This window comes from Dromiciops gliroides, chromosome 3 (genome assembly GCF_019393635.1).
Source record: "Dromiciops gliroides isolate mDroGli1 chromosome 3, mDroGli1.pri, whole genome shotgun sequence".
In the NCBI taxonomy this organism is placed as follows: domain Eukaryota; kingdom Metazoa; phylum Chordata; class Mammalia; order Microbiotheria; family Microbiotheriidae; genus Dromiciops; species Dromiciops gliroides.
The window spans coordinates 614,553,671-614,580,064 of record NC_057863.1 but is presented as its reverse complement, the minus strand read 5'-3'; the positions used below and the strand labels follow the sequence as shown (position 1 = coordinate 614,580,064).

The 26,394-nt window shown below is 46.3% G+C and overlaps 1 protein-coding gene and 1 pseudogene across 1 annotated transcript; one reads left to right on the top strand and one right to left on the bottom strand.

Annotated features, from left to right (window-relative positions):
• The first annotated feature begins 424 nt into the window (after window positions 1–424).
• On the top strand, window positions 425–26,017 carry LOC122751256 (neuroblastoma suppressor of tumorigenicity 1-like). The gene is made up of 4 exons (XM_043998241.1): window positions 425–649; window positions 21,862–22,050; window positions 22,410–22,521; window positions 24,277–26,017. The coding sequence occupies exons 2-4, from the start codon at window positions 21,881–21,883 to the stop codon at window positions 24,505–24,507; spliced, it is 513 nt and encodes a 170-aa protein (XP_043854176.1). The 5' UTR covers window positions 425–649; window positions 21,862–21,880; the 3' UTR covers window positions 24,508–26,017.
• Window positions 23,153–23,464, bottom strand: LOC122746215 (annotated as a pseudogene).
• Window positions 26,018–26,394: the final 377 nt, after the last annotated feature.

Sequence of the window (26,394 nt, the reverse complement as noted above, 5' to 3'; positions counted from 1 at the left end):
TTCCCTCCTCCCTTCTCCCCCTCCTCTCCCCCACTCTCCCTCTTCTCCCTCTCCCTCTTTGCTCTCTCCACTCCCCGACTCCGGGAGGGGCCGGGCCGGGCCGGGACTGGCTGCACAGCCGAGTGGGAGCCGGAGCCGGAGCCGGGGTCGGGTTTGGATCGAGCCAGAGGCGCCTTCCCGCCGCCGCCGCCGCCGCCGGAGCTCGGGCGCTCTCAGGCCCCGCGGAGGTGGACGGGCTGTCCTCGGGCCAGGAGACAGCGCTCGGGGCGGGCCGGCCGGCCGGGCTCGGGGCGGTGCTGGGTGCTGGGCTCGGGGTGGGGTGGGGGGCGGGAGCGGCGGCGGGGCTCGGCTCGGCTCCGCCGAGCTCTGCGCGCCGGCCCGGCCTCTCCCCGCCCCCGCCCTCTCTCCCTATTTGGAGAGGAGACACCCCTGACGTGGGGCTGTCCCCGCCGCGCCCCCGCGCCCGGGCCGCCCGCGGGCTGCTGCGGCGTCAGACGGGATCCCGCAGGCGGGCAGGCGAGCATCCGTCAGTCCGTCTGTCAGTCAGTCCGTCCGTCCTTCCGAGCGGCCGGCCGGCCGTGCGTCCCCACCGCGCCCCAGGGCGAAGCTGGCGTGAGCCCTATGGGAGCAGCCTTCTGTCCGGTGCACGGTGAGTCCCGGCCCCGCGCGCCCCGTCCGCCCGCCTCGGGGACCGGGTCCCTGGCGCCCTGGGCGAGACGCCCCCCGCCCTAGGGCAGCCCTCCAGCCGGGAGGGACGGGGGCGGGGGGAGGGAGGACCGAGCCCGGCGGAGAAGCTAGAGGGGAGCGGACGAGCCGGAGGGGAGGCTGGGGCTCCACCGCGGAGCCTCAGTGTTCTTCCCGAGCCATCAGGGCAGTGGCTTGGCTGGAGCCGGAGGAGGGCGAGGAAGGGCCAGGCAGGGAAGGGGCGCGGGGGAGGGAAGAAGCGGCCAGGGCAGGGCACGGGCAGCCCGGGTCCGAGCGCCCTCCCAGCTCGAGGCCCCATTTCCATCTCTTGGATTTCGGGGTGAAGGGGGACAAAAACAATCAACCTGTGAATGGTGGAGACTTGTTCTGAAAGACCTGGGCAATTGGGGGACCGGGGTGGGGGGGATAAGCAGCAGCTCACCCCGCCCCCCCCCCCCAACAGGGGCTCTGCCTCGCACTTGATCTGCTCCCTTGGGTCTTTCGGCCCGTCCCTTGCCCTCACCCGCCTGACTTTTTCTCTTTTCTCTTGATATCCCAAGTCTCTTTCTCTCTGCCCTTCGCTCCCTTCTCTCTCGATCCTTCTCGCTGCCCTTGCTTGTCTTTCGCTTTTCCCTAGCTCTGTCTCCTCTTTCTTACTTTCCTCTGTTTCTTTCCCCTTCGCTTTGCTCTTTCCCTCCTCGCGGTTTGTCTTGTCTCCTTTTCGCCTTCTTTTTCTCTCTCCCTCTTTCTCCTTTCTTTTTCTATCTTTCTCTTTTTCTCTCCCATTCTTTTCTTGCTTGTCTCCCCTTCTTCCCTTCCGTCTTACTTTCCCCCCTCTCCCTTTCTCTCTCCCCTTCTCCCTCTCCCTTTTCCTTTCTCCCTGTTCTTCTTTTTTTTCTCGTAATCTCCTTTCCTCGCTCCTCTCTCTCCTGTTCTCTCTTCCTGCCGCGCATTCTCTATCCCTGCCTCTTTTTCCCTTTCCTTGTCTCCCTTTCCCTTTCTTGTATCTCTCTCCCTCCTCTGCTCGTCCCCTCTTCTCTCGTTCCCTCTCCCTCTCTGTCTTTTCCCCTCTCCGTGTCTTTCATTCTCTCTGTCACTGTCTCGGTATCTCTTTTCTTCCTCCGTTTCAACATACTCGGCTATAGTGAAAATCTGGTTTGGGGCGGGGAGGGAATAGAGCTCTCTAGAGAGGTATAGATAGAATAAAAAATCTTTGAATTAGGAAGAGGAAGTGCTTCCCCCAATTTATAACTTCAATCTCAATCTCTCTCTCGATCTCTCTGTCTCTGTTTCTTTTTTTTCTCTCCTCTCCCCCCCTCCATAATCCCAGCTCTGTAGCTTTCTGTCTTTCTCTTGGATTCTTTGGGGAGGAGGGGGCTTTCAAGATTCTAGGGAAATCTCACCCCCCCCCATTCTGGTGCTCTCAAGGCCCCTAGCTGAGCTCAGGGTCCCTTGCTTTGGGTCACCTGCATGGACTCCCTTCTGTGCTAATATTGATCTTTCACTGAAGCCATGGAAGCAGCTGTGTGTGTGTGTGTGTGTGTGTGTGTGTGTGTGTGTTTATAGCTGGGGCACATTGGCAGGGGTCAGGAGAGAGGAGCACATTGTTTAGGGTTTCCAAGGCACTCTTGGAGCTGCAAGCCCTGGGTTTGGAGCTAAAGGAACCTTTAGAAAAAGAGATTAGGGCAGGGCTAGAAGCTTCAAGCCTGCTCCCCACCCAAAACCTGGGAGAGGGCCCCTTCACCCTTTGTTAATTTCCGAATAGCCAGATTCTTGTTCTGATCCCCTTCTTTCTGTGGTAGTGCCCTACAGAGTGGGGACGGAATTTGCTCCAGTGGCTGAGGAAAAATAGGAGGTGGAGACTGACTCATTCATTGTCTGGGGCTGGTGACCCTCTCCCACCCTCACCTTTCTTTCTTTGGGGATCTTGAAGGGCTAAAGGAAAACCCTCCCTCTAGGTGATTTCAGAGTGTATATGTGTGTCCTTATTCTTAAGTGAAACTTCAGATTCTTAAGTTTAACTTCTAGTTTTTTCTACCCCAAGGGCTGGGGAGATTGCTGTTGCAGGAGAGCACATGACAGAGATGCTGGTGGGGTCTGCAGTGAGACTTCTGTTGAACAGATGTGAGGGCCAGGGCGGGTCCCTGCATTAGCACAGAGGCTTGTTATTAGGAATTTTCTTTGGAGACTGTTTTCTCGATGTGTGTTGGGAAGGGGGGGGGTCCCTGTTGGAGCCCTCCAGCTCTGAGGGTTGTCTGGAGGTGGAAGGGTAGAAAGGCAATGGCTTGAAGGGTGTGGTTCCCTCTGCCTACAGTTAAAAAGTATTGGGTAAGGGGAGTGTGTGTGTGGGGGGGAGGGAGTTGTAGCTGCAGATGCACCACCCTGAGAATTGACATTTTTATAGAATTTGGGGGCTGGGAGGGACCTCAGAGCAGAGAATGTCAGAGCTGGGAGGGCCCTTAGAACACAATGGTAGAGCTGGGAGGAGGCTTAGAACACAGGATGTCAGAGCTGGGAGGGGGCTTAGAACACAGGATGTCAGAGTTGGGAGGAGGCTTAGAACACAGGATGTCAGAGCTGGGAGGGCCCTTAGAACATAGGATGTCAGAGCTGGGAGGGCCCTTAGAACATAGGATGTCAGAGCTGGGAGGGGGCTTAGAACACAGGATGTCAGAGCTGGGAAGAACCTTAGAACCCAGGATGTCAGAGCTGGGAGGACCCTTAGAACCCAGGGATGTCAGAGCTGGGAGGGCCCCTAGAACCCAGGATGTCAGAGCTGGGAGGGGCCCTCAGTGAGGATATTGATTGTAATCCGTATAAAATCAAGGCTGAGTGAGGTTGGCCAGGGTCACATTTGGAACTCTTGGAGTTAGAGCCACAGCTGCAGTCCAAGTCTTCCTACTGTGTATGTTTACAGCTGGGTCAGGAGAGAGGGGCACATTGTTGAGGGTTTCCAAGGCAATCCTGGAGCCTTGAGTTTGGAATTGAAGGAACCTGTAGAAAAACAGATTAGGACTGGTGCCTATTACTGTTGCCTTTAGAGTCCCCCTGAAATGCCCTTAAGCTGGAGCCTAGGGGAGCCTCTTTTCTCCTCTAGCTTTTCTGAACATGAGGCCCCCTCCCCAAACCCTGATTTTCATTCCTTTCCTCTTTGAATGTAGGGCAATGCTTGTGTCTTCCTGAGGGAGCTGCCCACAGCCCTCAGATGACCAGTAGAGAATCTTAGCCCCTGGAGCAAAACACATTTTAAGCTCTTTTTCTTTGGGCTTTGAATTTAGATCTGGAAGAGAAGTTAGAGTTCATCTAATTCAATTCTCTCATTTTATGGATGAGAAAACCTAGGCTAAGAGACTTGAATTCACCTGCCCGGTGTCCCATAGGCAGTAAGGAGCAGGTCCAGGCTTTGATCCTAGGTCTGTAGTGGGTGCTCTTTCCTCACTATGCTCTGCTGACTTCACAAACATTTCAAAATGGCAGGACCACACCTCAGACACTCTTGGGCTCCTTTAGGTTCTTCCTTCCATCCCGGTTGTTTTCTTTTGCTTCCTTATTCCCCCCCCCCCCCCAGCAGTCTCTGGGACCTCCCTTGGCTCTTGTCCTCCTCTGAGCTCCGGGTTCTTGAGAGAGAGTTTGCTGGATGGGAGAAGAGAGGAAAGAGAATGGGAAAGTGGGAAGAATGTAGAGGAAGGCAGGGAAAGGAGGAGGAGGGCTGGGGATAAGTGGTTATGAGAAGGGCCCTGAGAGGACTCCCCAAGGTCGAGGTTAGATCCCACTGGGGCTTTTTGCTATTCCTGTGTATGTGGATTGGAAAGAGGCTGAGGGAGGAAGCAGAGGACAAGCTCCCTGAAGAGAGGGCAGGGAGAACAGAGAAGAGTGTGTTATCTTGTTATTCATGTTCCTGGCATCCGAGATCCTCAGAAGCCATCTGGTCCAATCCTCTCATTTGACAATTGAGGGAACCGAGTCCCTTTCTTCTGAATGAAAAACAAAAACTAATCCCCCCCTTCCCCTGTGCCCCCTCCCCCCTCAATGATGTTTCTCTTACTGAAATGTAAGCTTCCCGAGGCCAGGGACTCTTCCCTTTTTTTGCCCTTTGTGGTCCCAGTACCTAGAATACTGTTGTTGTCCAGTTGTATCTAACTCTTTGTGACCCAGTATGGAGTTTTCTTGGCAAAAATACTGGAATGGTTCGTGTTCCATTTCCTTCTCTGGTGGATTAGGCAAACAGAGGTTAAGTGACTTGCCCAGGGTCACACATATAGTGCGTGTCTGAGGCAAGATTGGAACTCAGGTCTTCCTGATTCCCAGTCCAATGCCCTATCCACTGAGCCATCTAACTGCCTCCACCTAGTACATAATGGTCATTTAATAAATGATTGTTGATTGATTATCTAATAACAACAACTCATTTTTACATAGAACTCTAAGGTTAACAGAAGGATCTCTTTATAATAGCTCCATGAGGAAGGTAGTGTAAACATCCCCCTCATTTTACAAATGAAGAAACTGAGGCTCTGCCGAGTAGTTAATTGGATAATTAGTGTCAGACCCAGACCCTGAACATTGCCTGGAAAGGGGAATAGATAGGGCTGGTACCTCTCCTGCCCATCATGGAGTCTTCTCTCTGGGATGGGTCCTCTGCCCGTTTGTTGGGCTTTGTCAACCAGACCCTCCTGTGATCTCTGACCTGCCCTTGTATCAGAGAGTGTGGCCACACTTCCCCAAACTAACTCACAGGGCAGAAGTGATGTGAAGACAGTGGGGCGGACTGCTCAAACCCTGTAGGGAAACCTCTGGATTAGGAAACTCAGGGGCCGATACAGAGCAAGGAGACTCCGTGCCCTTAGGAAACTCCTGGTCTGGAAGAAAAGAGAAACACGTATTTAAAAATGGATTATCTGGATTTGGGGTGCCCCTTTTGGGAAGGACCCTGACAGAGGGAGAGGGACCTGAAGCCGGGCCCTGGGGGAGTTGGTGGAAGGAACTGGGAGATGTTTAACACAGAAAGGAAGGCAGGGGCAGGCACCATCGAGTCTAGAGATCTGAAGGGCTGTTGTGTGGATGAGAGAAAGGCTTGTCCTGCCTGGAGCTTCAGGGCCTATCTAGGGCTGGTAGGTGGGTCTCAAGGAGGCAGATTCCTGTTCAGCGTAAGAAGGCTGTCCTAACCAGCAGACGGCCACCCATGGAAGGGGGCCCTTTGGGGAAGCAGCCAGCTCCCAGTTGCTGGAGATGGTCACACGGAGGGGAGGAGGGATGGTGTAAGAGGGGATTTCCTGCTCAGGCAGACCCTGGCAACTTAAGAGATTCTGTGATTCACAGGATCTCAGATCTAAAGCGAGAAGGCACCTCTTCTAGGCCAATCCTCTCCTTTGACAGAGGCCCGGGGGGGGGGTGACGTGCTTCACCCGAGTCGGACAAAGTAGAGCTCAAGAAGAGGCTTCCTCTGTGTTGGAGATGGCACAGGGCGGAGCCTTGAGGGAGGCTGAGGACTCCAAGGGGAGGTGGTGAGGAAGGGGAGCCCTCAGGGAAAGGGGACAGCCTGTGCAAAGGTGTCAGGGTGGGAGATGGCCCCCGCAAGGGTGGAACATAGACGTGCAGTCAGTCTGGGAAAGGAGGTTGCAGCCCAATTGTCCACTGGTCTTGTTTTACAGATGGGGAAACTGAGGCCCTGCGGAGGGGGTGGGACTTGTCTTTTGCCAATCAGTGAATCTTTCAGAGCCGGGATTCTTGCCTCGGTTCTGTGGTGGGGCTGAAGAAACAGTGGTTCAGGGTGAGGTTGGGAACATCCCTTCCTGAACAGACTGTGGACAGTCATGCATAAATGTCAGAAAGATCTGGAAGCTGAGCCCAGCAGGATTGAACCCTGATAATCTAGGCTGGAGACTGTGGCAAGATGGGGTTCCTTAGGCCCTCCCTTTGCTCAGCACCCAAGAGACAGCGTGACACAGGAGAAAGAGGACTGGATTTGGCGTCAGAGGTTGTTATTGGGTTGTTTGTCAGCTGTGTCTGACTCTTCGTGACCCTATTTGGGGTTTTCTTGGCAGAGATACTTGAGTGGTTTGCCATTTCCTTCTCCAGCTCATTTTTACAGATGAGGAAACTGAGATAAACAGGGTGAAGTGACTAGTTACACAGCTAGTAAGTGTCTGAGGCTGTATTTGAACTCATGAAGATAACTCTTCTTTCTTTTTTTTGGTGGGGCAATGGGGGTTAAGTGACTTGCCCAAGGTCACACAGTTAGTAAGTGTCAAGTGTCTGAGGCCAAGTTTGAACTCAGGTCCGCCTGAATCCAGGGCCAGTGCTCTATCCTCTATCCACTGCACCACCTAGCTGCCCCCGAAGATAACTCTCCTTGACTCCAGGCTGGGTGCCACCTAGGTACCCTGGGGTCAGAGGACCTGGGTTCAAATCCTGCCTCTAACTGATGTTGGGCAAATTGCTTGGCCTCTCTGGGCCTCCATTTCTTCCTTTGTAAAATGGGGAAGGGGATTGGACTTTGAGGTTCCTTGTGTCAGCTTCCATTTCACACACACACACACACACACACACACACACACACACTCATGCACGAACATGAACAACCCTCCTTTTAACACCCCTGACCCACTATCAGTGAGACTGTCAGTGTGGGGTAGTAGAAAGAACTCTGGACCTGGGTTCTAATTCCACCTTTGTTCCTTACTACTAATGTGACCTTGGGTAAACCACTTCTCTCTGAGCCTTGTTTTCTTTCTCTGTAAAATTAGGGAGTTCAAGAAGATGATCTCTAAGGGTTCTTTCAGCTTGAAATCCTACAAACGGGATGAAGATAGTTAGGGACATTTGTTTAACAGCTAAGCACTTTGTAAATAGTATCTCGTTTATTCTCACAACCCTGGGAAATGGATATTATTATCCCTGTTCTACAAATGAGAAAACTGAGGCAAACTGAGGTTAAGTGACTTGCCCACTTTCTTTTTTCTTTTTGCGTGGGGCAATGGGGTTAAGTGACTTGCCCAGGGTCACACAGCTGGTAAGTGTCAAGTGTCTGAGGTCAGATTTGAACTCAGGTCCTCCTGACTCCAGGGCCGGTGCTTTATCCACTGCACCATCTAGCCTCCCTGACTTGTCCACTTTTACAGAATAAGTAAGTGTTGGAGGCTGGATTTTAACTCAGAGTTTCCCAACTCCAGGCCCACCGCTCTACCCACTAGCTGCTTAATGATGAGATTTCGCTTATGCCTACAGATTTGTTACTCACATCCAGCCTGTGTGGTAGGTGCAATTTGAGGTCCATTTTGCACATCAGGAAACAGAGGCTCAGTAAGTTATTTGTCCAGGGTCAGATAGCTGAAGAGTTGGGGGAAAGTTTGGATGTCACTGGGAAGTCCAAAGTTTCAGGACTGAGTTTTTCTGCTTTATTTGATCATATCAAGGACTGGTTAGTTATTTCGGCTTCATTAACTCAGGACAACTGAGGCTATTACCCCAGCCTCCTTTGAGTCCTTAACCTTCAGCTGTGTGAAGGGCACCTGGCTTGTGGCAACATCTACCCCAGCCAGAGCCTCTGAAGCTCCCAGAATGGGAATTTCCCTTCTCCTTGAGCATTCCCTTATGATCAATAATCATTGAACCACACAGTTTTAGAGATTATGGACTTTATGGACATTTGACTCCAACCCTATCATTCTACAGAAGAGAAACTGAGGCCCAGAGTGGGGAATTAGCTGGCCACAGACCACACAGGGAGCTGGAGTCAGAATTTGAACTCATGCCCTTTGGGTCTGAATCCAATGCCATTTCTATTCCACACAATGCAACAGAACCCAGAGAAAGGGAGGGGCTTGTCCAAAGTCACACCAGGATCCAGGACTAGAACCCAGCATTTCTGACTCCCAGCCCAGTGTGTTCTTCCCTGGACACCAGGTAACTTTCCCTCTGAAGGTTGGATTGTCCGGCAATCTCTGGTTCTGGATCTCTTCCCTCCTTTCATCCTTTCCCCTTCTTATAGACAGAGGCAGGGACCCAAGGACACTGTGCTGTAAGTGTATTTGATGACCACTAAGTTATCCAAATGGTAAAATGGAAATCATCCGCAGAATTGAATTGATCCTCAGAGAAAGAACAAAGTTCTCCGTTAATATCACTGGAGTGAAGCCTTTTTGAGCTGTGGCCCTGCACTGCCATCTGCTGACAAGACTGGGTACTGCTCAGCCTCCTACTACATTACTAGACTATGTACCCTTGGACGTTGAACTTAGTCAGTCATAGTGTGCTCTCTGTCTCTCTGTCTCTCTGTGTGTCTGAATGTCTCTCTCCTCTCTATTTCTTTCCATTTCTTTCCCCCCTCTGACTCTCTCCCTCTCTCCCCACTTTTTTCTCTCCCCCTCCCTCCCCTGTCTCATTCTCTCCCCCCTCTCTCCCTTCTCTCTGTATCTCTTTCTCTCCCCTCTCCCCTTCTTCCCTCCCTCTGTTTCTCTCTCTATGTCTGTCTCTTTCCTCTCTCCCCTCTGCCCTTTCTCTGTGTCTGCGTCTGTGTCTGTGTCTGTGTCTGTGTCTGTGTCTGTGTCTCTCCTATCCTCCTCTTTCCCTTCCCCCCGCTCCTGATCTCCAGGTTTTCAGGAGGGTAGGTGGGATATAAGTCTGATGTTCAGAAGAAGAGAACCCCATGGCTGAGATGGGTAGTTCTGCATCACTGATCATAAGCTTGTGATGGCTGAAAAGTAAAAAGGGAGTAAGAAGATTGATTTCTCTGGGCTCAGTAGATTTAAATCCTACCTGGGTCACTTCATAGCTGTGTGACCACTGGCAAATCACTTAATCTCTATGAAACTCAATTTCCTCATCAATGAAATGGGATAGTAATACTTTACTCAGTGGATTGAGCATTGGACCTGGATTCAAGACCTGAGTTAAAATCCAGCCTTAGATACTTAGTAGCCGCATGACCTTGGACAAGTCACAATCTCACTTTCCTCATCTGTGAAGTGAGGATGCTAAGAAAACCTCCTTCACAGGGTTGTCGTGAGGGTCAAATGATATAATATTTGTTAGCCGTTTTGTGAACCGTAAAGCACTATATCAATGCCATCTATTTTTGTGGTAGTTGGCTATTCTGTTCAGGTGAGATAATACACGTAATGTGCTTTGTAGACAATAAAATGCTATGTAAATGTACTATTGTTATATCTTCACTACCTGCTGCCTAGGGTTGTTAATGATGATGATGATGATGAAAACAGCTGGCTTAGCACTTGCTGTGTGCCAGGCACCCAGCTATGCACTTTTACAAAGATTTTTTTCACTGTAGAAATATGAGTCTTTTGTCTCCTCTGAGGTTAGCTGATGTACTGCATTGAGAATTCCACCCCTGGGGCAGCTAGGTGGCACAGTGGATAAAGCACCAGCTCTGGATTCAGGAGGACCTGAGTTCAAATCCGGCCTCAGACATTTGACATTTGCTAGCTGTATGATCCTGGGCAAGTCACTTAACCCATCCAGGTGGATTTTCTGATTATGCACCAGATTGTCAATGCTCCTCCTAAAATGTGCCGCTCAGAGTGGACATGGGATTCCAGGCACATTTTCCCAGGAGAGAGGGTGACAGAAACATTATCTCTGCCACCCTGAACACTGTTAAAAAGCCCCATGAGCTTCTGGGGCCATTGGCTTATATGAAGCATGAACTCCGTCCACCAAGACCCTCAGGTCTTTTTTGTAGGGTCACATGAGGAGCTAGTGTCAGAGCCAGAGCTAGACCCCAGGTGTCTCCAGCCACACCTCCTCCATTCTGTACTTGTGTGCTGATTTTTCCCCTTTTTTATGATCTCTTTGGTATATAGACCTACTAGTGGTATTATTGGATCAAAGGGTATGCACTTTTTATAGCCTTTTGGGCATAGTTCCAAATTGCTCTCCAGAATGGTTAGATCAGTTCACAACTCCACCAACAATGTGCATTGATTTTTTTTGAACCCAGACAGGACTTTGTATTTACCCATATTGGATTCTATCTTTTTCAGTGCAGCTCAGCATATTAAATGGGTCCTTGTGGCAAACTTATAAGAGAATATGGTCAAGAGTTGCTCAGATGGGTAGGAATGAATGAATTTCAATTTGCATTCTTAGAGGCAATTTCCAAATTAACATTATTGCGGGGCGGGGGTGGGGTGGGGGGGTGGAGCTAGGTGGCACAGTGGATAAAGCACCTGACCTGGATTCAGGAGGACCTGAGTTCAAATCGGATCTCAGATACTTGACACTTACTAGCTGTGTGACCCTGGGCAAGTCATTTAATCCTCATTGCCCTGCAAAACAAAAACAACAACAAAAAAGGAAAGAAAAAAAGAAAAACAAACAAAAAAAGAGATTGCAGGGTATTTGAGAGATATAGCTCTGGCTTAGCACACACTGCTATTTATTGCTTACTGAAGAAGTGAATGAATAAACTGTATGTAAGTCTTTGAAAACAAGAGAGTAAGAGCTACTAGGTGGTTCAATGGATAGAGTACTGGGCCCAGAGTTAGACTCTTCTTCCTGAGTTCAAATCTGGCTTTAGACACTTACTAGCTGGGTGACCCTGGGCAAGTCACTTCACCCTGTTTGCCTCAGTTCCCTCATCTGTAAAATGATGTAAGGTCTAAAATTCTAGCTGTGATGTCTAAAATCTAATGAGTGGTCACCTTAAATTAGAAGCTTTAGCAAGAGTTTAGCCTTTTAAGTATTTATTAAAGTGTATTAGAAGTTAGTGAAGAGATCGAGAGAGGAAAACAGATTTCTTATAGCATGGAAAATCCTAGCTTAGATCTATTTGGTATAGCCAGAGAGAAAAAAACCTTCCTTTCCTAGCAGCCCACATGAAGACCCCCACCATGCCAAAGTCTGTAATCGAAAAGACCTCGCTTCTCCACTGCTTCTCCCAGAAGCCTCCCAGGAAACAGGGCCGTACACACACACACACACACACACACACACACACACACACACACACACACACACACAGCTCCAAGCTGATTGACATGACCCACAGGTGGCAGACATTACTTTCTGATGCCAATCTGATCTTTGAAACCCCAGAAAGGTCACTTCTGGATGCTAAGTCACATGCTTTCTCCTCATGGCAGAGTTTTCCTGCAATATCTTTCTCAGCAGGTTGGTAGCACTCTGATTCTCACAATGAGCTGGAGAAGGAAATGGCAAAACACCCCAGTATCTGTACCAAGAAAACTCCTAATGATTCCCCAGTTGAGAAATGGTCAAAGGATATGAACAGGCAGTTTTCAAATTAAGAAATTAAAGCTATTTCTAGCCGTATGAAAAAATGTTCTCAATTAATCACTACTGATTAGAGAAATGCAAATTAAAATTATTCCAAGGTACCATCTCACACCTATACAATTGGCTAATATGACAAAAAAGGAAATTATAAATGTTGGAGGAGATGTGGGAAAATTGGAAACACTAATGCATTGTTGGTGGAGTTGTGAATCGATCCAACTATTCTGGAGAGCAAAAGGCTAAAAAACTGTGCATACCCTCCAACCCAGCAATACTGCTACCAGGTCTAAGAGATTGTAAAAAAATGGAAAAGGACCCACGTGTATAAAAATATTTATAGCTGGTCTTTTTGTGTTAACAAAGAATTGGAAACTGAGGGGATGCCCATCAACTGGGGAATGGCTAAACAAGTTGAGGTTTATGAATGTAAGGGAATACTATTATGCTATAAGAATCAATAAACAGGCAGATTTCAGAAAAACCTGGAAAGACTGACATGAATTGATGATGAGTGAAATGAACAGAACCAAGGGAACACTGTACACAGTATCAACAACACTGTATGGTGCTAAACTGTGGTAGACTTAGCTCTTCTCAGCAATACAATGATCCAAGACAATGCCAAAAGACTCATGATGGAAAATGCTTTCCATATCCAGAAAAAGAATTATGGAGTCTGAATGCAGATTGATACATACCATTTTCACTTTTGTTGTTGCTTTTTTGGTCTTTATTGTTGTTTATTCTTTCTTGTGTTTTTTCTCTTTTGTTCTGATTCTTCTCTTACAATATGACTAATATGGAAATATGTTTAATATGATTGTAATATATAACCTATATCAGATTGCTGCTTTTTTGGAGCGGGGAGGGAAGGGAGGGTGGGAGAAAAATTTGGAACTCAAATCTTTAAAAAGTTGAAAACTATCTTTACATGTAATTGGAAAAAAATAAAGGTCTGGAAAAAAGGGGGAAAAAAAGAAAACCCTAAATGGGGCCACAACTGACAAACAATTAAACAACAATAACCATTCCTTCAGTATTTATAAGATTTGGAATTTCAGTGACATAGGTGCTCCATCCATGAGGGAAGAATGTAGAGATGGTCTTTGTAGATTGTTGGCTGTGGATGAAAAAAAAATTCCAACCCTACCGTCCAGCTCACTGCCAATGAGTCTTTTCAAGCTTAACTAGGCTGACCCTTGGATATTCCACATAGAGGTCATCCCCAGGGCTTGTACTAGAAGCCTCTCCAGCTTTGACAGAACTTGCCAAGGCTTTTATTTCATTGCCATGCCCAAGGCCCCCTCCTCACCATCAGAATGGGGCCTCAGGGGAGGGATTTAGGAATAATTCTGTCCCAAAGCTGACAGGGGAATGAGCTCTACGACTTCGCTAGCATGAAGCCCTGCAGAGGACACTGGGCTTGGAGTCTGGAAATCTTGGAATCCTTGGTTGTGCCATGAATACTCCCATATCATCTTGGGGAAGTAATTTCCCATATCTGGGCTTCAGGTTCCTTCTCTGAAAAGGAAGGGGATTGGCTAAGCCCTCTTTCATCTCTAACATTCTGTGTAGTCTGAGTAGTTCCTTCCACTTCAGTGATTTCAGCTCCTATGGAGGGTCCTTCATTCAGGCCTTTCTTGATTTCTGATTTTGTAAAACAAGTGAATGGTATCCCATGGTTGCCTACAACCGCTACTGGGTATGCTTTGGTCTAACATAGAGCTAGACGAGGACCTGTACTATTTCATATTTTTTATCAATGACATATAAAGGCGTAGGTGACCTATTAATCAAATTTGCAGATGACACATAGCTGGAATTAAATCTAATTAAATGAAATGCAATAGAGGCAAATGCAAAGTTTTACATGGATTCAAGAAATTGACTTCCTAAGTATTTTATGGGGAAGGCATGGCTAAACAGCAGTGCTTCTTTTCTTTTTTTCAATGTTGTACAGTACAATCACGTTAAACATATTTCCACATTAGTTATGTTGTGACAGAAAAATCAGGAAAAAAGGGAAAAACCATGAGAAAGAAAAAACAAAAAAACAACAAAAAAGTGAAAATAGTATGCCCCAGTCTTCATTCAGACTCCATAGTTCTTTTTTTCTTTTCTTTTCTTTCTTTCTTTCTTTTTTTTTTTGCAGGGCAATGAGGGTTAAGTGACTTGCCCAGGGTCACACAGCTAGTTAAGTGTTGTGTCTGAGGCTGGATTTGAACTCAGGTCCTCCTGAATCCAAGGCCAGTGCTTTATCCACTGTGCCACCTAGCTGCCCCAGACTCCATAATTTTTTCTCCAGATGTGGAGACCATTTTCCATGATGAGTTCTTTGGAATTATCTTGGATCACTGTATTGCTGAGAATAGCTAAGTCTATCACAGTTGATCATTGCCCAGTGTTAACTGTTACTATGTATTGTGTTCTCCTGGTTTTGCTCACTTCACTCAGCATCAGTCCACTTAAGTCTTTCCAGGTTTTTTTTCTTTTTTTTCGATTTTTATTTTTATTTTATTTTATTTTTTAGTGAGGCAATTGGGGTTAAGTGACTTCCCCAGGGTCACACAGCTAGTAAGTGTTAAGTGTCTGAGGTTGGATTTGAACTCAGGTACTCCTGACTCCAGGGCCGGTGCTCTATCCACTGTGCCACCTAGCTGCCCCTTTCCAGGTTTTTAACAGCAGTTTTTCAGTAGAAGGTTTGGGGATTCTAGTGGACTGTGAGCTCGACATGAATTGATAGTGTGGTAAAGTATCAAAAAAATAATGTGACTTTGAACTGCTTTAAGAGAGGCATGGCTTTCAGGAATCAGGAGGGGATGGTTCTGCTCTGCTCTGCCTTGGTCCAAGATCTGGAGTACTGTGTTCAATTTCAGACACCATATTTTAGGAAGGACACTGGTAAGTTGGAGAGAGTCCATAGAAAAATAATCAGGATGATGAAGGGCCTCAAGTGTTTGCTATATTAGGATTGAAGGAACTGGAGATTGTTTAACTTGGAGAAAAGAAGTTAGCAGGAAAGCTGTGTTTAAGTATTTGAAGGGTTATCTCATGGAAAAGGGATTAGACATGTTCTATTTAGCAACAGTGGGCAATTCCAGGAACATTGGGTTCAGTGTTGTGAAGTAGTAAATTTAGGCTTGATATAAAAGATCTTGCCTAACAATTAGAGCTGCCCAGAAGTAGAATGGGGAGTGGACTCCCCCTCAGTGGAGACCTTAAAGCAAAGTATAGATGGCCACTTGTCTGTGTGATGGAGAAAGAATCCTTTTTAAAAAATAAGTTTTTATTGATGTCTTTTATTTTTTACATCACCATAATTTCCCCCAATATCCCTCTCCCCCCTCTCCCAGAGAACCAACCCTTATAACAAATATTATTATTATTATTATTATTATTATTATTATTTTTGCAAGGCAATTGGGGTTAAGTGACTTGCCCAGGGTCACATAGCTAGGAAGTGTTAAGTGTCTGAGGCTGAATTTGAACTCAGGTCCTCCTGACTCCAGGGCCAGTGCTCTATCCACTGTGCAACCTAGCTGCCCCACAAATATTATTATTATTATTATTAATTTTTTTGCGGGGCAATTGGGGTTAAGTGACTTGCCCAGGGTCACACAGCTAGTAAGTGTTAAGTGTCTGAGGTCGGATTTGAACTCAGGTCCTCCTGACTCCAGGGCCGGTGCTTTATCCACTGTGCCATCTAGCTGCTCCACAAATATTATTTTTAAGGACAAAAAAAGAAAGCAAAAGAGGAGAAAAGAATCAGTATAACTGAGCAATAATATTGAAAAAGTCTGAAATATGTGCACTTCCCACCTCTGCCAAGGGGTGGTCCAAGAATATCTTTTCATCTCTTTTCTTTTGGGCCATCCTTGGTTCTTTATCATTTTGCAACATAAACTTTTTATTTTGTGTGTGTGGTTGTGTTTTCTGTTTACATTATTGTAGTCTTTGTGTATATTGTTTTCTTGGTTCTTTATTCTGCATCAATTAATATATATCTTCCTATGCTTCTCTATATTCATCACATTCATTATTTCTTACAGCACACTAATATTTTGTTACATTCATGTACCACAATTTGTTTAGCCAATCGATGAACATCTACTTTGTTTCCAATTCTTTGCTATTATAAAGAGTGCTACAATAGATATTTTGGTGTACATGGGGACTTTCTTTTTATCAATGGCCTCTTTGGTGTCTAAACTTAGTAATGGAATCTCTGGGTCAAAGAGTATGGACATTTTAGTTACTTTACTTGCATAATTCCATATATATATATATATATATATATATATATTTTTTTTTTTTTTTTTTTGAAATTGACCAACTTGCTTTAATAGAGAGTTAGAGAGAGACAGTTGGTGTTCAATGATCCAGTCATCAGGAGGCAGCCCTATAGTCTTTGAAATCCAATCAGTATGGCCTAGGAGTCATGAAGAGGTGTACTTAGGTTGCTTTCCAACAATGACCCAGACCCAGTGATCTCATCAGGTTGATTGAGGACCTTGTCAAATTGATTGGGGAACTCTCTTCATCACTCACAATACACACACACACACACATATATCGTACATGGGTATTTTAAAAAAATTAATAAAGTATTTTTTCCCGTTACATGTAAAGATAGTTATCAACTTTTGTTTATATAAACTTTCCAATTTCAGATTTTTCTCCCTCCCTCCCCTCCATGCCCCCTCCCCTAGACAGCAGGTAATCTGATATAGGTTTTATATATATACACATAATAACATTAAACATATTTCTGCATTAATCATGTTATAAGAGAAAAATCAGAGCAATGACGAAAAACCTCATTCAGCATCTATACTCCACAGTTCTTTTTTTTTTTTCCCCTGGATTTGGAGATCCTCTTCTATCATGAGTTAATTCCATATTGTTTTAAAAAATGGTGGTACCAATTTACAGCTTCACCAGCAATGCATGAGTGGGCCTATCTTTCCACAACTCCTCCAACATTGACTAATGCTATCTGTTGTCATCTGTGCTAATTTGCAGAGTGTGAGATGAAACCTCAGGGTGTTTTGATTTACATTTCTCTTATTATTAGGGATTTGGATCATTGTTTCATGTGGTTATTAATAGTTTGTGATTCTTCTTTTGAGAACTGTGTGTTCAACTCCTTTGACCACTTAACTGTTGGGGATTACTTTTGGTTATATGTGTATATTTGTATGTATACATGTGCATATACACCTACATATATACAAACACACATATATCTCAAAAAGTATTTGTTATTTTCAATATATGTATCTCTAATCTATCCTCTACACATACATATATATCCAAAATGCCTTTTGGCAAATGCCTTTTGTTTATTTGTTTGTTTTTTGGTGAGGCAATTGGGGTTAAGTGACTTGCCCAGGGTCACACAGCTAGTAAGTGTCAAGTGCCTGAGGCCAGGTTTGAACTCAGGTCCTCCTGACTCCAGGGCCGATGCTCTATCCACTGTGCCACCTAGCTTCCCTGAACAAATGCCTTTTGATCTATTACTAAAATACAGTTAATAAATTGATTGTAACTATAACATATCTATCTATGTCTGTTAACTATTTTTGTATCTTGGATACCAAACCCTTATCAGAAAATTTAATACAAAGATTTTCCCCCCATTTAACTACTTCCCTTCTTATCCCAGGTGCATTAGTTTTGTCTGTGCAGAAGCTTTTGTTTCACGTAATCAAAATTAACTATTTTATCTTTTGTAATTACCTCTATCTCTTGTTAAGAATATATCTCCTAACCCAAAGTTTTAAAAATGGATGTTAAAAAAGTTTTTACATGTAATTGGGAAAAAGAAAAGAAAACATTAAAAAAAGAATATATCTCCTAACCATACCTGTGGGAGGTATGTAATTTGTTTCTCTTCTATTTTTTTTATGGAATTATCTTTAATATTAAGATCACATATGATTTTAGAGTATATTGTGGAGTGTGGTATAAGGTGTTAGTTTAAACACTTTTTCTACCAGATTGCTTTCTAGTTTTTGAGAGAATTCATTTTTGAGTACAGGTTGTGCTATATTGCCATTTAGGTCTTTTTTACTCTAAAATGTTGTCATTCTGTGAAGTAGGATAATGAAATTTAGATCTTGAAGGGATCCAAGAGGCACCTAGTCCAACCCATAAGGGAGGGGGGTAACTTGCCCAGAGTCTCATAGGTAGTAAGTGGCAGGGCTGGCATTTAAAAACATGCTTTATTGATGTTCTTTTTAAAACATTAGTTATTTCTGGGGGGCAGCTAGGTGGAGTAGTGGATAAAGTACCGGCCCTAGATTCAGGAGTACCTGAGTTCAAATCCGGCCTCAGACACATGACACTTACTAGCTGTGTGACCTTGGGCAAGTCACTTAACCCTCACTGCCCCACCAAAACAAACAAACAAACAGAAACCCCCCCACGCCAAAACATTAGTTATTTCCCAGAGACTTCCTCCCTCACTACTCCCTTCTAATTAATAAATCAATGAAAAAGCATTTACTAAGTGCTTGCCATGTACTTGTGAGGGCCACATTTAATATATGGGGAGTTAATTGAGTGGCTCACCGTAATATTGTGGTCCTGGAAATAATGAGGGACCTCTAGGTCCAAAGCTCCCTCCCTTCTGAACTGCCTTTTTAGATATTTCTTCCAGGCCAATAACAAAGGAGCCCAACAGCCTCTTTTCCACAAATGAATCAGATTTTATTAATGGGAACAAAATAAACAGCAAAGGTGAAATTAATAAAAATCAAAGATAAGGGAATAGGGAAAAAGAAATACAGATAATCCTCCTAGCTCTAACCTAAGTCTACACAATCCCCAACTCGCTTCCAGTTCAGCTAATTAATTCAAAAGAAAGCAGGGCTTTTATGTTAACTCACCACCTGGGTGTCTGGAAAGAAGGAGACTCTGGAAGAGACTGAGACTCCCTTCAGCGAGCTTTAATCTTCCTCCCCCAAAAGGGGAGGTCCTTCAAAACTGCCTGTGGAGAGTGATTTCTCCTGCTGACATCAGCAGCATAGTCACTTCAGGGCAGGCCAGGTGTGGCCCCTCCCAATGAGTCAGCCAAATTCCAATAATCTTACCACATTATCCCCTTTGTTTCTTTGAGGAACACAGGGTGTTTACTTGATGAAACAGTAAAAAATAACAGAATATAATACCTTATGCTAACAAACAATATGTTAATAACAGTATAGAAAAGGGAGAAAGGGGAAATTTTGTCCAGAGGGGCGATCCCTCATGAACCAACACTTTGACGCTCTGCCTCTGCAGAGAATATATATTACAAATGGTGTATATAATAACAGAAGTGAAAAACCCAACAAAACAAAACTGTTCATTTAAAGTCTTTGAGATCTTGTCTTTTTGGAGTGGTGAGATGTCATCAGGAAAACTGGACTCTGGTCTGGACTTTGGTTGTCTCTGGACTCTTACTTTAGCTGTTGAACTGCTGGATTTTTAGCATAGCACTGTCAATGATCACATTAAAAAGTGAGAGTTCTTCAAAATATAACTCATACTCAAACTTGATATCTATATATGTGTATATATATCTATATATACATATATAGATATATATAATATTATATTCCCCACCTTTATATAATACAGAGTTGAGGCAATTATGTAATCTATAATACTTCTTACCACCATGTGTCTGGATCAAGGCCAAATTTAGTAATGTGTCTGTGATGACACCTGAAAATGTTATGGAAAGGTTACCATACCACATCTCTTGGTTCCGAGACATCTACCTAGGGCCTAACGCATACTAGATAATGGAGATACAAATGAATGAATGAAAAATCCTTTATTGAGTGTTTACTTGTGTAAAAACTGTGGCTACAAATATAAAAAGTGAGACAGTGCCAGCTCTTGAGCACCTTACACTCTACTTGGGAGAGATGATGTATAGTAATGGGTTAAGCTGCAGGGCAGAAGGCCCAGAGATTCAAAATTGGGGTGCATATCAAGGCCCAGGGAACTATGGATCACATCAAGATGTTAGATGACAGTGCCTGGGGACATGGAGGACATAGAGCCATGGCAGACAATGATGAGGGTCCTCCATTTCTGGAAGAAATCAAATCGATGAGTTCTATCTCATACAATTGATACAAACAGATGGCTTGGATGGGATCTGGGTGGCCAGGAGTTCTGGGTAAGGGGTGAAGGGAAGGCAAGGGGAGAGATGGCCTTTGGTGGTGGCGGGTCTTCCTAGAGAAGAATGAAATAGTTCCTGCTCTCAAGGAGCTTGCATTCTGTCTGGGGAAACAACATATGCACATATAAGGAAATATAAAGTACAATCAAATACAAGATAGTTTTGCAACAGGTAGGCATTAATAACGGGGGGGGGGGGTAGTGGTACCGGAATTCCTCATGTAGAAGTTGGCATTAGAGGTGAGGTTTGGAAGAAACAAGAGATTCTAAGAGGTTGCAGTGAGGAGGGAGTATATTCTAAACCAAGGGGGACAGCCTGTGCAAAGATTGATCCTTATCAGCCTCCTTTGATGAATTATCATCCCTATCTACCCCTCTCCCAACTGTGGATATCCTTCAAGGCTCCATCCTGGATCCTCTTCCCTCTTCCCTTGTTGACTCCATCAACTCCCGCAGATTTAATTATCTTTATTCAGAAGACTCAGAAGACTCCAGCCTTCATTTCTCTCCTGAGCTCCAGGCCCATATCACCACCTGCCTACTGGACATTTCAGTTTGGATGTTCAGTGGCATCTCAAACTCAACAATCCTGAACATAACTCATTCTCTTTCCCTCTCAACCCACCCTTCTTCTGAACTTCCTTAATGCTATCAAGGGCACCACTATCCTTCCAGTCCAGCCAGGTTCATGATATGTAATCTTTGACTTCTTCTTCCTGGCCTGCTATATATAATTGAATGCTGCTTCTTGTCAATTCTCCCTCTCATCTTTCCCCCTGTCTCTATGCGCACAACCACCAGCCTAGTGTGTACCTTCTGGAGCTCTCACCTGGATTATTGCAGTAGCGGTCCAAATGGTCCTCAACACTTCAATCCTCTCCCTTCTCCAGTCTACCCTTTACATAGCTGCCACAGTGATTTTAGGAAAGCACACACCAGATGCTGTCACTCCTCTCCTCAGTAAACTTCAATGTCTCCCTGTTACCTTTAAGATCAAATAGAAATTCCTTTTTTTTGTCATTTAAAGCCCTTCAAACCTCATCCTGATCTGCCTTTCCAACTTCGTTGTACATTATTCCCTTTCCTGCATTCTGCATTCTAGCCAAGCCAGCCTCATGGCTGTTTCTCACACAGGATTTTCCACCTCCAACCTCCATGCCTTTGCATTGGCTACACCTGGTGAATGGAACGTCCCCTCTCATTGCCACCTCCCAGAATCCTTGGTTTCCTTCCAAGTTTCTACTAGTCATTACCTTCTACCTGAGGCCTTTTCTGATCCTTACCCTGACTTATGTTTCTTCCCTTCAAATTACCTTGTATTTGATTTATATACATTTTATGTATTATTTCCTCAAATAGAATGCAGACTTCTTAAGGATGAAGGCTAATTTATTTTGTTCTTTGCATCTCTTGTGCCCAACATAACTCCTGGCATAGGTGCTTAATAAATGCCCATTGATTGGATATTGATAGAGATGAGAGATCAATGTTATGTATGAGGAACAGAGACAGTATGTACCGCATTGTTTACCTGTAGTCCACCACTTTTCTCCTGAGAGGTTGCAGGCATCAGGGCTAATATTTGAATCCAGGCCTGATTCCAAATCCAGGACTATTCCTACTGCTCCATGTTGCCTGGGAAGGAACTCCCATTCTCAACTGGAGAGGCCAAGCTCTACTTGACTCTACTGGACGTGATCTTCCTGACAGCAGGACCTCATCTATGGGTTCTGGGTCCAATTACAGGGCTCTGGTGGTGTTGGGCATGATGCTGTGGGTCCTGGTGGGTGCCCTCCTTCCTGTGGTGCTGTTGGCTGCCCCCCCTCCCATCAACAAGCTGGCACTGTTCCCAGACAAGAGTGCCTGGTGTGAGGCCAAGAACATCACCCAAATTGTGGGGCACAGTGGCTGTAAATCGAAATCCATCCAGAACAGGTAAGAGCTGGACTGAGGGAGAGATGGGAGGAGGTGAGTGTGGTGAGGAGGAGGAAATTGAGGGGAGGGAAACAATCAGGGGAGAGGATATTTGGGGGAGGGAGGAAGGTGCAGGAAGAGGGAGGGTTAGGACCCTTCTTGATGTAGGCAGAGGCTCAGTGAGTGTCTAGAGCTGGGCACTGGCAGAACCTGGTATCTGCCTCTTGACACAAAATGACTGCAGGTTCCTTACCCGGCCCCACTCTCTTTGCCTCCTGTGACTCCCACTAGAAAATTGTGGATCTGAGAGAAGCTGGGCGATGGGGAGTGACCTAATTTGCTTGTCTCTACTTTGCTTTTTTCTCTCCCCATCCTATCAGGGCCTGTCTAGGACAGTGCTTCAGCTACAGTGTCCCCAACACCTTTCCCCAGTCTACAGAGTCTCTGGTACACTGTGACTCCTGCATGCCTTCTCAGTCCATGTGGGAAATTGTGAGTATGACCCCTGGGAATCCATCCTTCCTGACCTCTTCCCTGAACACTCTGGTCCCTCAGAGAACGAATAGGAGAGCCTCCTCTTCATTAGAAACTACAGCTGTCTCCATCCCCCTCCTTTCTCCACAACTGTTAGCTCCTTCTCTCCTATCTCCTCCATCTCCCTTCTGTCTCTTTCAGTGTGTTACCTTTGTCTTCCCTTTGTTTCTTCCATTCTTTGTCTTTATCTCTCTTCTCTTCTTTTTACCTCCATCCCACTCTCTCCCATCCATTGTCTTCATCTTTCTTCTGTTTCCTCCAGTTTATTCCCTCCGTCTCACCTCTGTCTCCACTATCCATTGCCTCTATCTCGTTTCTTGTCTCCTCTGTCTTCACCCCCTTCCTCTATCTTCCACTCTCTCCATCTCTCTTTTATTTCTCTTTTCCATTTTGCCTCTACTTGCCATTTCCTCTGTCCACCATTGTCTCTGTCTCCCCCACCTCCTCCATTTCCCCTTTGTTTCCATTTTCCCCATTTTTCCTCCTACTTGTTACCTCCATCTCCCCTGTGTTTCTTTCTTCTTTTTTTTTGTCAAATCATTATTGGGTAATTTACTGGGTAACTGGGGCAAGGCAGGCAGGGTCCAGTCTAGCCCTTCTTGGCAGCGTCCTTCCTCATGGCAGCCAGGACACTGCTGAGCTCCTCTCTCTTGGCTCGGATGTGAGTGCCCACCCTTTTTTTGATGAACTTTAGGGCTCGCTTATCCTTGGAGACCTTTAACAATTCCATGGCCCGCCTCTCATAAGGGGTAAACCCACACACCTCCCGGATCCTATCTCGCACAAGCTTGGTGTGTTTGGTCAGGCACCCACGGCGGCGGCAGTGTCACGTCTTCGAAACGTTCTTGGTAACTTTGTGGTCCTTGTTGAGGCCCACGGCCATGGGGTAGCAGATGGCCATGGCTGTGGTGCGATTGTAGCCTCAATGGCAGCCACAACCAAAGCTCCCCTGTGTTTCTAACATTCATCACCTGTTTTTCCTGTTTTCTTGGAAGTAGCTAGGTGGTGCAGCAGATAATGTTGCACTTGGCGTCCGGAAGACCTGAGTTCAAATCCTGCCTCAGACACTTACTAACTTTGTAATCCTAGATTAATCACTCAAATTCTCTCAGTCTGTTTCTTCATTTGAAAAATGGAGATAATAAAGATGGTAACGACAACAGTGCCTACCTTACTTACAGTCTTGTTGAGAGAGGCTCAAATAAGATAACATATGTAGGGGGCGGCTAGGTGGCACAGTGGCTAAAGTACTGGCCCTAGATTCTGGAATACCTGAGTTCAAATCCGGCCTCAGATACTTGACACTAGCTGTGTGGCCCTGGGCAAGTCACTTAACCCCCATTGCCCCGCCAAAAAAAGAAGATAACATATGTAAAGTGTTTGTTTCTTGTATCTTCCTTCTCCCCTCCCCCCTTTTCCCCATCCTCCATTGTCTCTGTTACTTCCGTCCTCATGTTCTCCATGTCCTCTCTTCTCCCTCCTTTTGCTGTGATCCATCTCCTCTCAGTCCACTTTCCCTTCTACCTTCTCAGTCCTCCTTCAGGGGCTTGCAAGCCCAGGAAAGCAAGGCGGGGGTGGGGTTCCCCAGTGTGCTTGATCAGGGTGGGCAGCCTTTCCCTTGAGGATCCCGAATGTCAATGGGGGGCAAGTATCGATGGGAGTGGGCCTGTGGATTGTGGGAAACATCTCCCCTGGCCTCTCTCTTCTTCACAGGTGACGCTGGACTGTCCCAGTCATGATGAGATGCCCCGAGTGGACAAGCTGGTAGAGAAGATTGTCCACTGTAGCTGCCAGGCCTGCGGCAAAGAGGCGAGCCACGAGGAAATGAGCTTTTTCACGCACGGCAGAGAGGAGCACCCTGCCTCCCACCCTGGCCGCCATTCCCTCGAGGTCGAGGAACCTCCTGGTCCCACCCACCCTGTGGAGGAGGGGGCTGAGGAGTGATTTCTTCTTTCTTTTTCCTTCCCCTCCCCCCAACCCCCCTCCCTTGGAACTCTGCTTCCCACCTTCCTGTGGGGAAGAGGAGAGGCTGGGCCCCCACCCCCCTCCCCATGGTCAGTGGATGGACTTGGACTACTGCCCGGTTGTCATGGCAATTATTGAGAGTAGGGGGAAGCAGGAATCCATGCTGCACATGTTCATCTATTCTGTATGAGAAACCTGGGGTGGGCGTGGGGGATGGGAATGTTGGGGCTAAGTGGGGTCCTCAGGGTTCAGCTCTTTCTTTGAGGGTTACATTGACTCAGCCCTTTAGTTACCTAGAGCCAGGGCCAGAGAGGTAGGAAGTGAGGGTCCCCGGCTAGGAGCGGGACTGGTGGCATTGTACCCCCTGGTACCAGGGCCTCTGAGGGACCTAAGACAGGTGTATTACCAAGGAATAGATGGATTTAAAAAAATGTGGGCAGCTGGCAGTAGGGAGATTAACTTGCAGTGCTGTGTAGATGTGTGGCATGGTGGGTGGGGTGGGGCGATGGGGTACAGCAATGTGGCATTGACTCTAGAGCTGGGGAAGGTGGAAGCGGAGAGTTTTTCTCCTCTCATTGGAGAATGTTCCTCTTCTCCCCCAGGGGTCCTTTCCCATGATACCATAATTTGCTGGGGGAACATCTGAGCACGTGGGAGGCACCATCGCCGGGTCTTCCTTTTGGCTTTGTTCTAGATACACCATGAAATGGGGGAGAGATACTTTCTCTGCCATCTGAATGGTGAAGATGAGGAGGAGGCTTTGGGGGAACCTTTCAGAAACACTTCTCTGTCTTCTCCGGAGACACCCCAGCACCATCTGTGCCCCAGCCTCTTTGGTCCCAACCCTTTCCAGGCCGTACATTGGAGCCTGGCCTAGCCTAGGGACGGGAGGGATGTTTTTCCCAAGGTTAAATGGGGGCTTTCTCACCTGTCATCTCCTTTTGTGAGATTGACCAGAGCTGCCCCTCGAGAAATGGGGACCCCATCCTCGAAACCTTCCAGGAAGAAAGGCCTAGATCCTACCCCATTTGGAGGAGGAAGGTAGATGGATAACTATTCCAACCTTCATGTAAGTGATCTAGAAATCTTTGAGGGTTATCCTGGGTTGAGTCAGAAGTGTTTGAACAGACACACTTTTGGGGCCCATTGGGGGAGGCACAGTCCCCCCTCTCCCAATTCTACTCCTGCTTCTTAACCAGCTGCACTTTAATCCTGAGGGAGGGGATGGAAGGAATGGAAAACTCAAGAAGGGTTGAAGCTATTTTCTAAGAAAGGGGGTGGGAGTAGACACGATCTGCACCCTGGAAATGCCCCTAGTTCCCCCAAGATCTTCCCAGGACTGCCTTTTTCCAGGGAAATGTTTGCCTCATCCATAAAAGCACCCCCTTCCATCCCCCTCCCCAACCCTCATGACTCATGGCTGGAACTTGTAACCAGTAGCCTGTCTTCCTTCCTTCAAGGTTTTCCTAAATAAATAAGTTCAATGTCCTTTTGTGAGCCATTGGTTGGTCATGTGGACCTGGGCATATGTGTGTTCTGGGGGTGGGTGGGAATGGGCAAGTTGGCAAGCATTTATCAAGCACCTGCTGCATGCAGGACATTGCACTGCATCCTGGGAATACAAAGAAGGGCAAAAATAGCCTCTGCCCTCCCTGAGCTTCTATTCTAAAGACCACATGCAAACAACGACTTACAAACAACATCGAGATGGGACAGATTGAACAGAATGAACCAAGGGAAGGCGCTTCGTTAAGGGGGATCTAGAAATTCTGCTTTTAGAATCAAGGGTAGGGGCAGCTAGGTGGCACAGTGGATAGAACACTGGCCTTGGAGTCAGGAGTACCTGAATTCAAATCTGGCCTCAGA

What these genes read in the sequence shown, in the direction of transcription:
- LOC122751256 (XM_043998241.1), top strand. Translation starts at nt 21,881, where the DNA reads ATGATGCTGTGGGTCCTGGTGGGTGCCCTCCTTCCTGTGGTGCTGTTG. An exon ending in TCGAAATCCATCCAGAACAG is followed by an intron (nt 22,051 to 22,409) that starts GTAAGAGCTGGA and finishes CCATCCTATCAG; the next exon opens with GGCCTGTCTAGGACAGTGCT. An exon ending in CTCAGTCCATGTGGGAAATT is followed by an intron (nt 22,522 to 24,276) that starts GTGAGTATGACC and finishes TCTTCTTCACAG; the next exon opens with GTGACGCTGGACTGTCCCAG.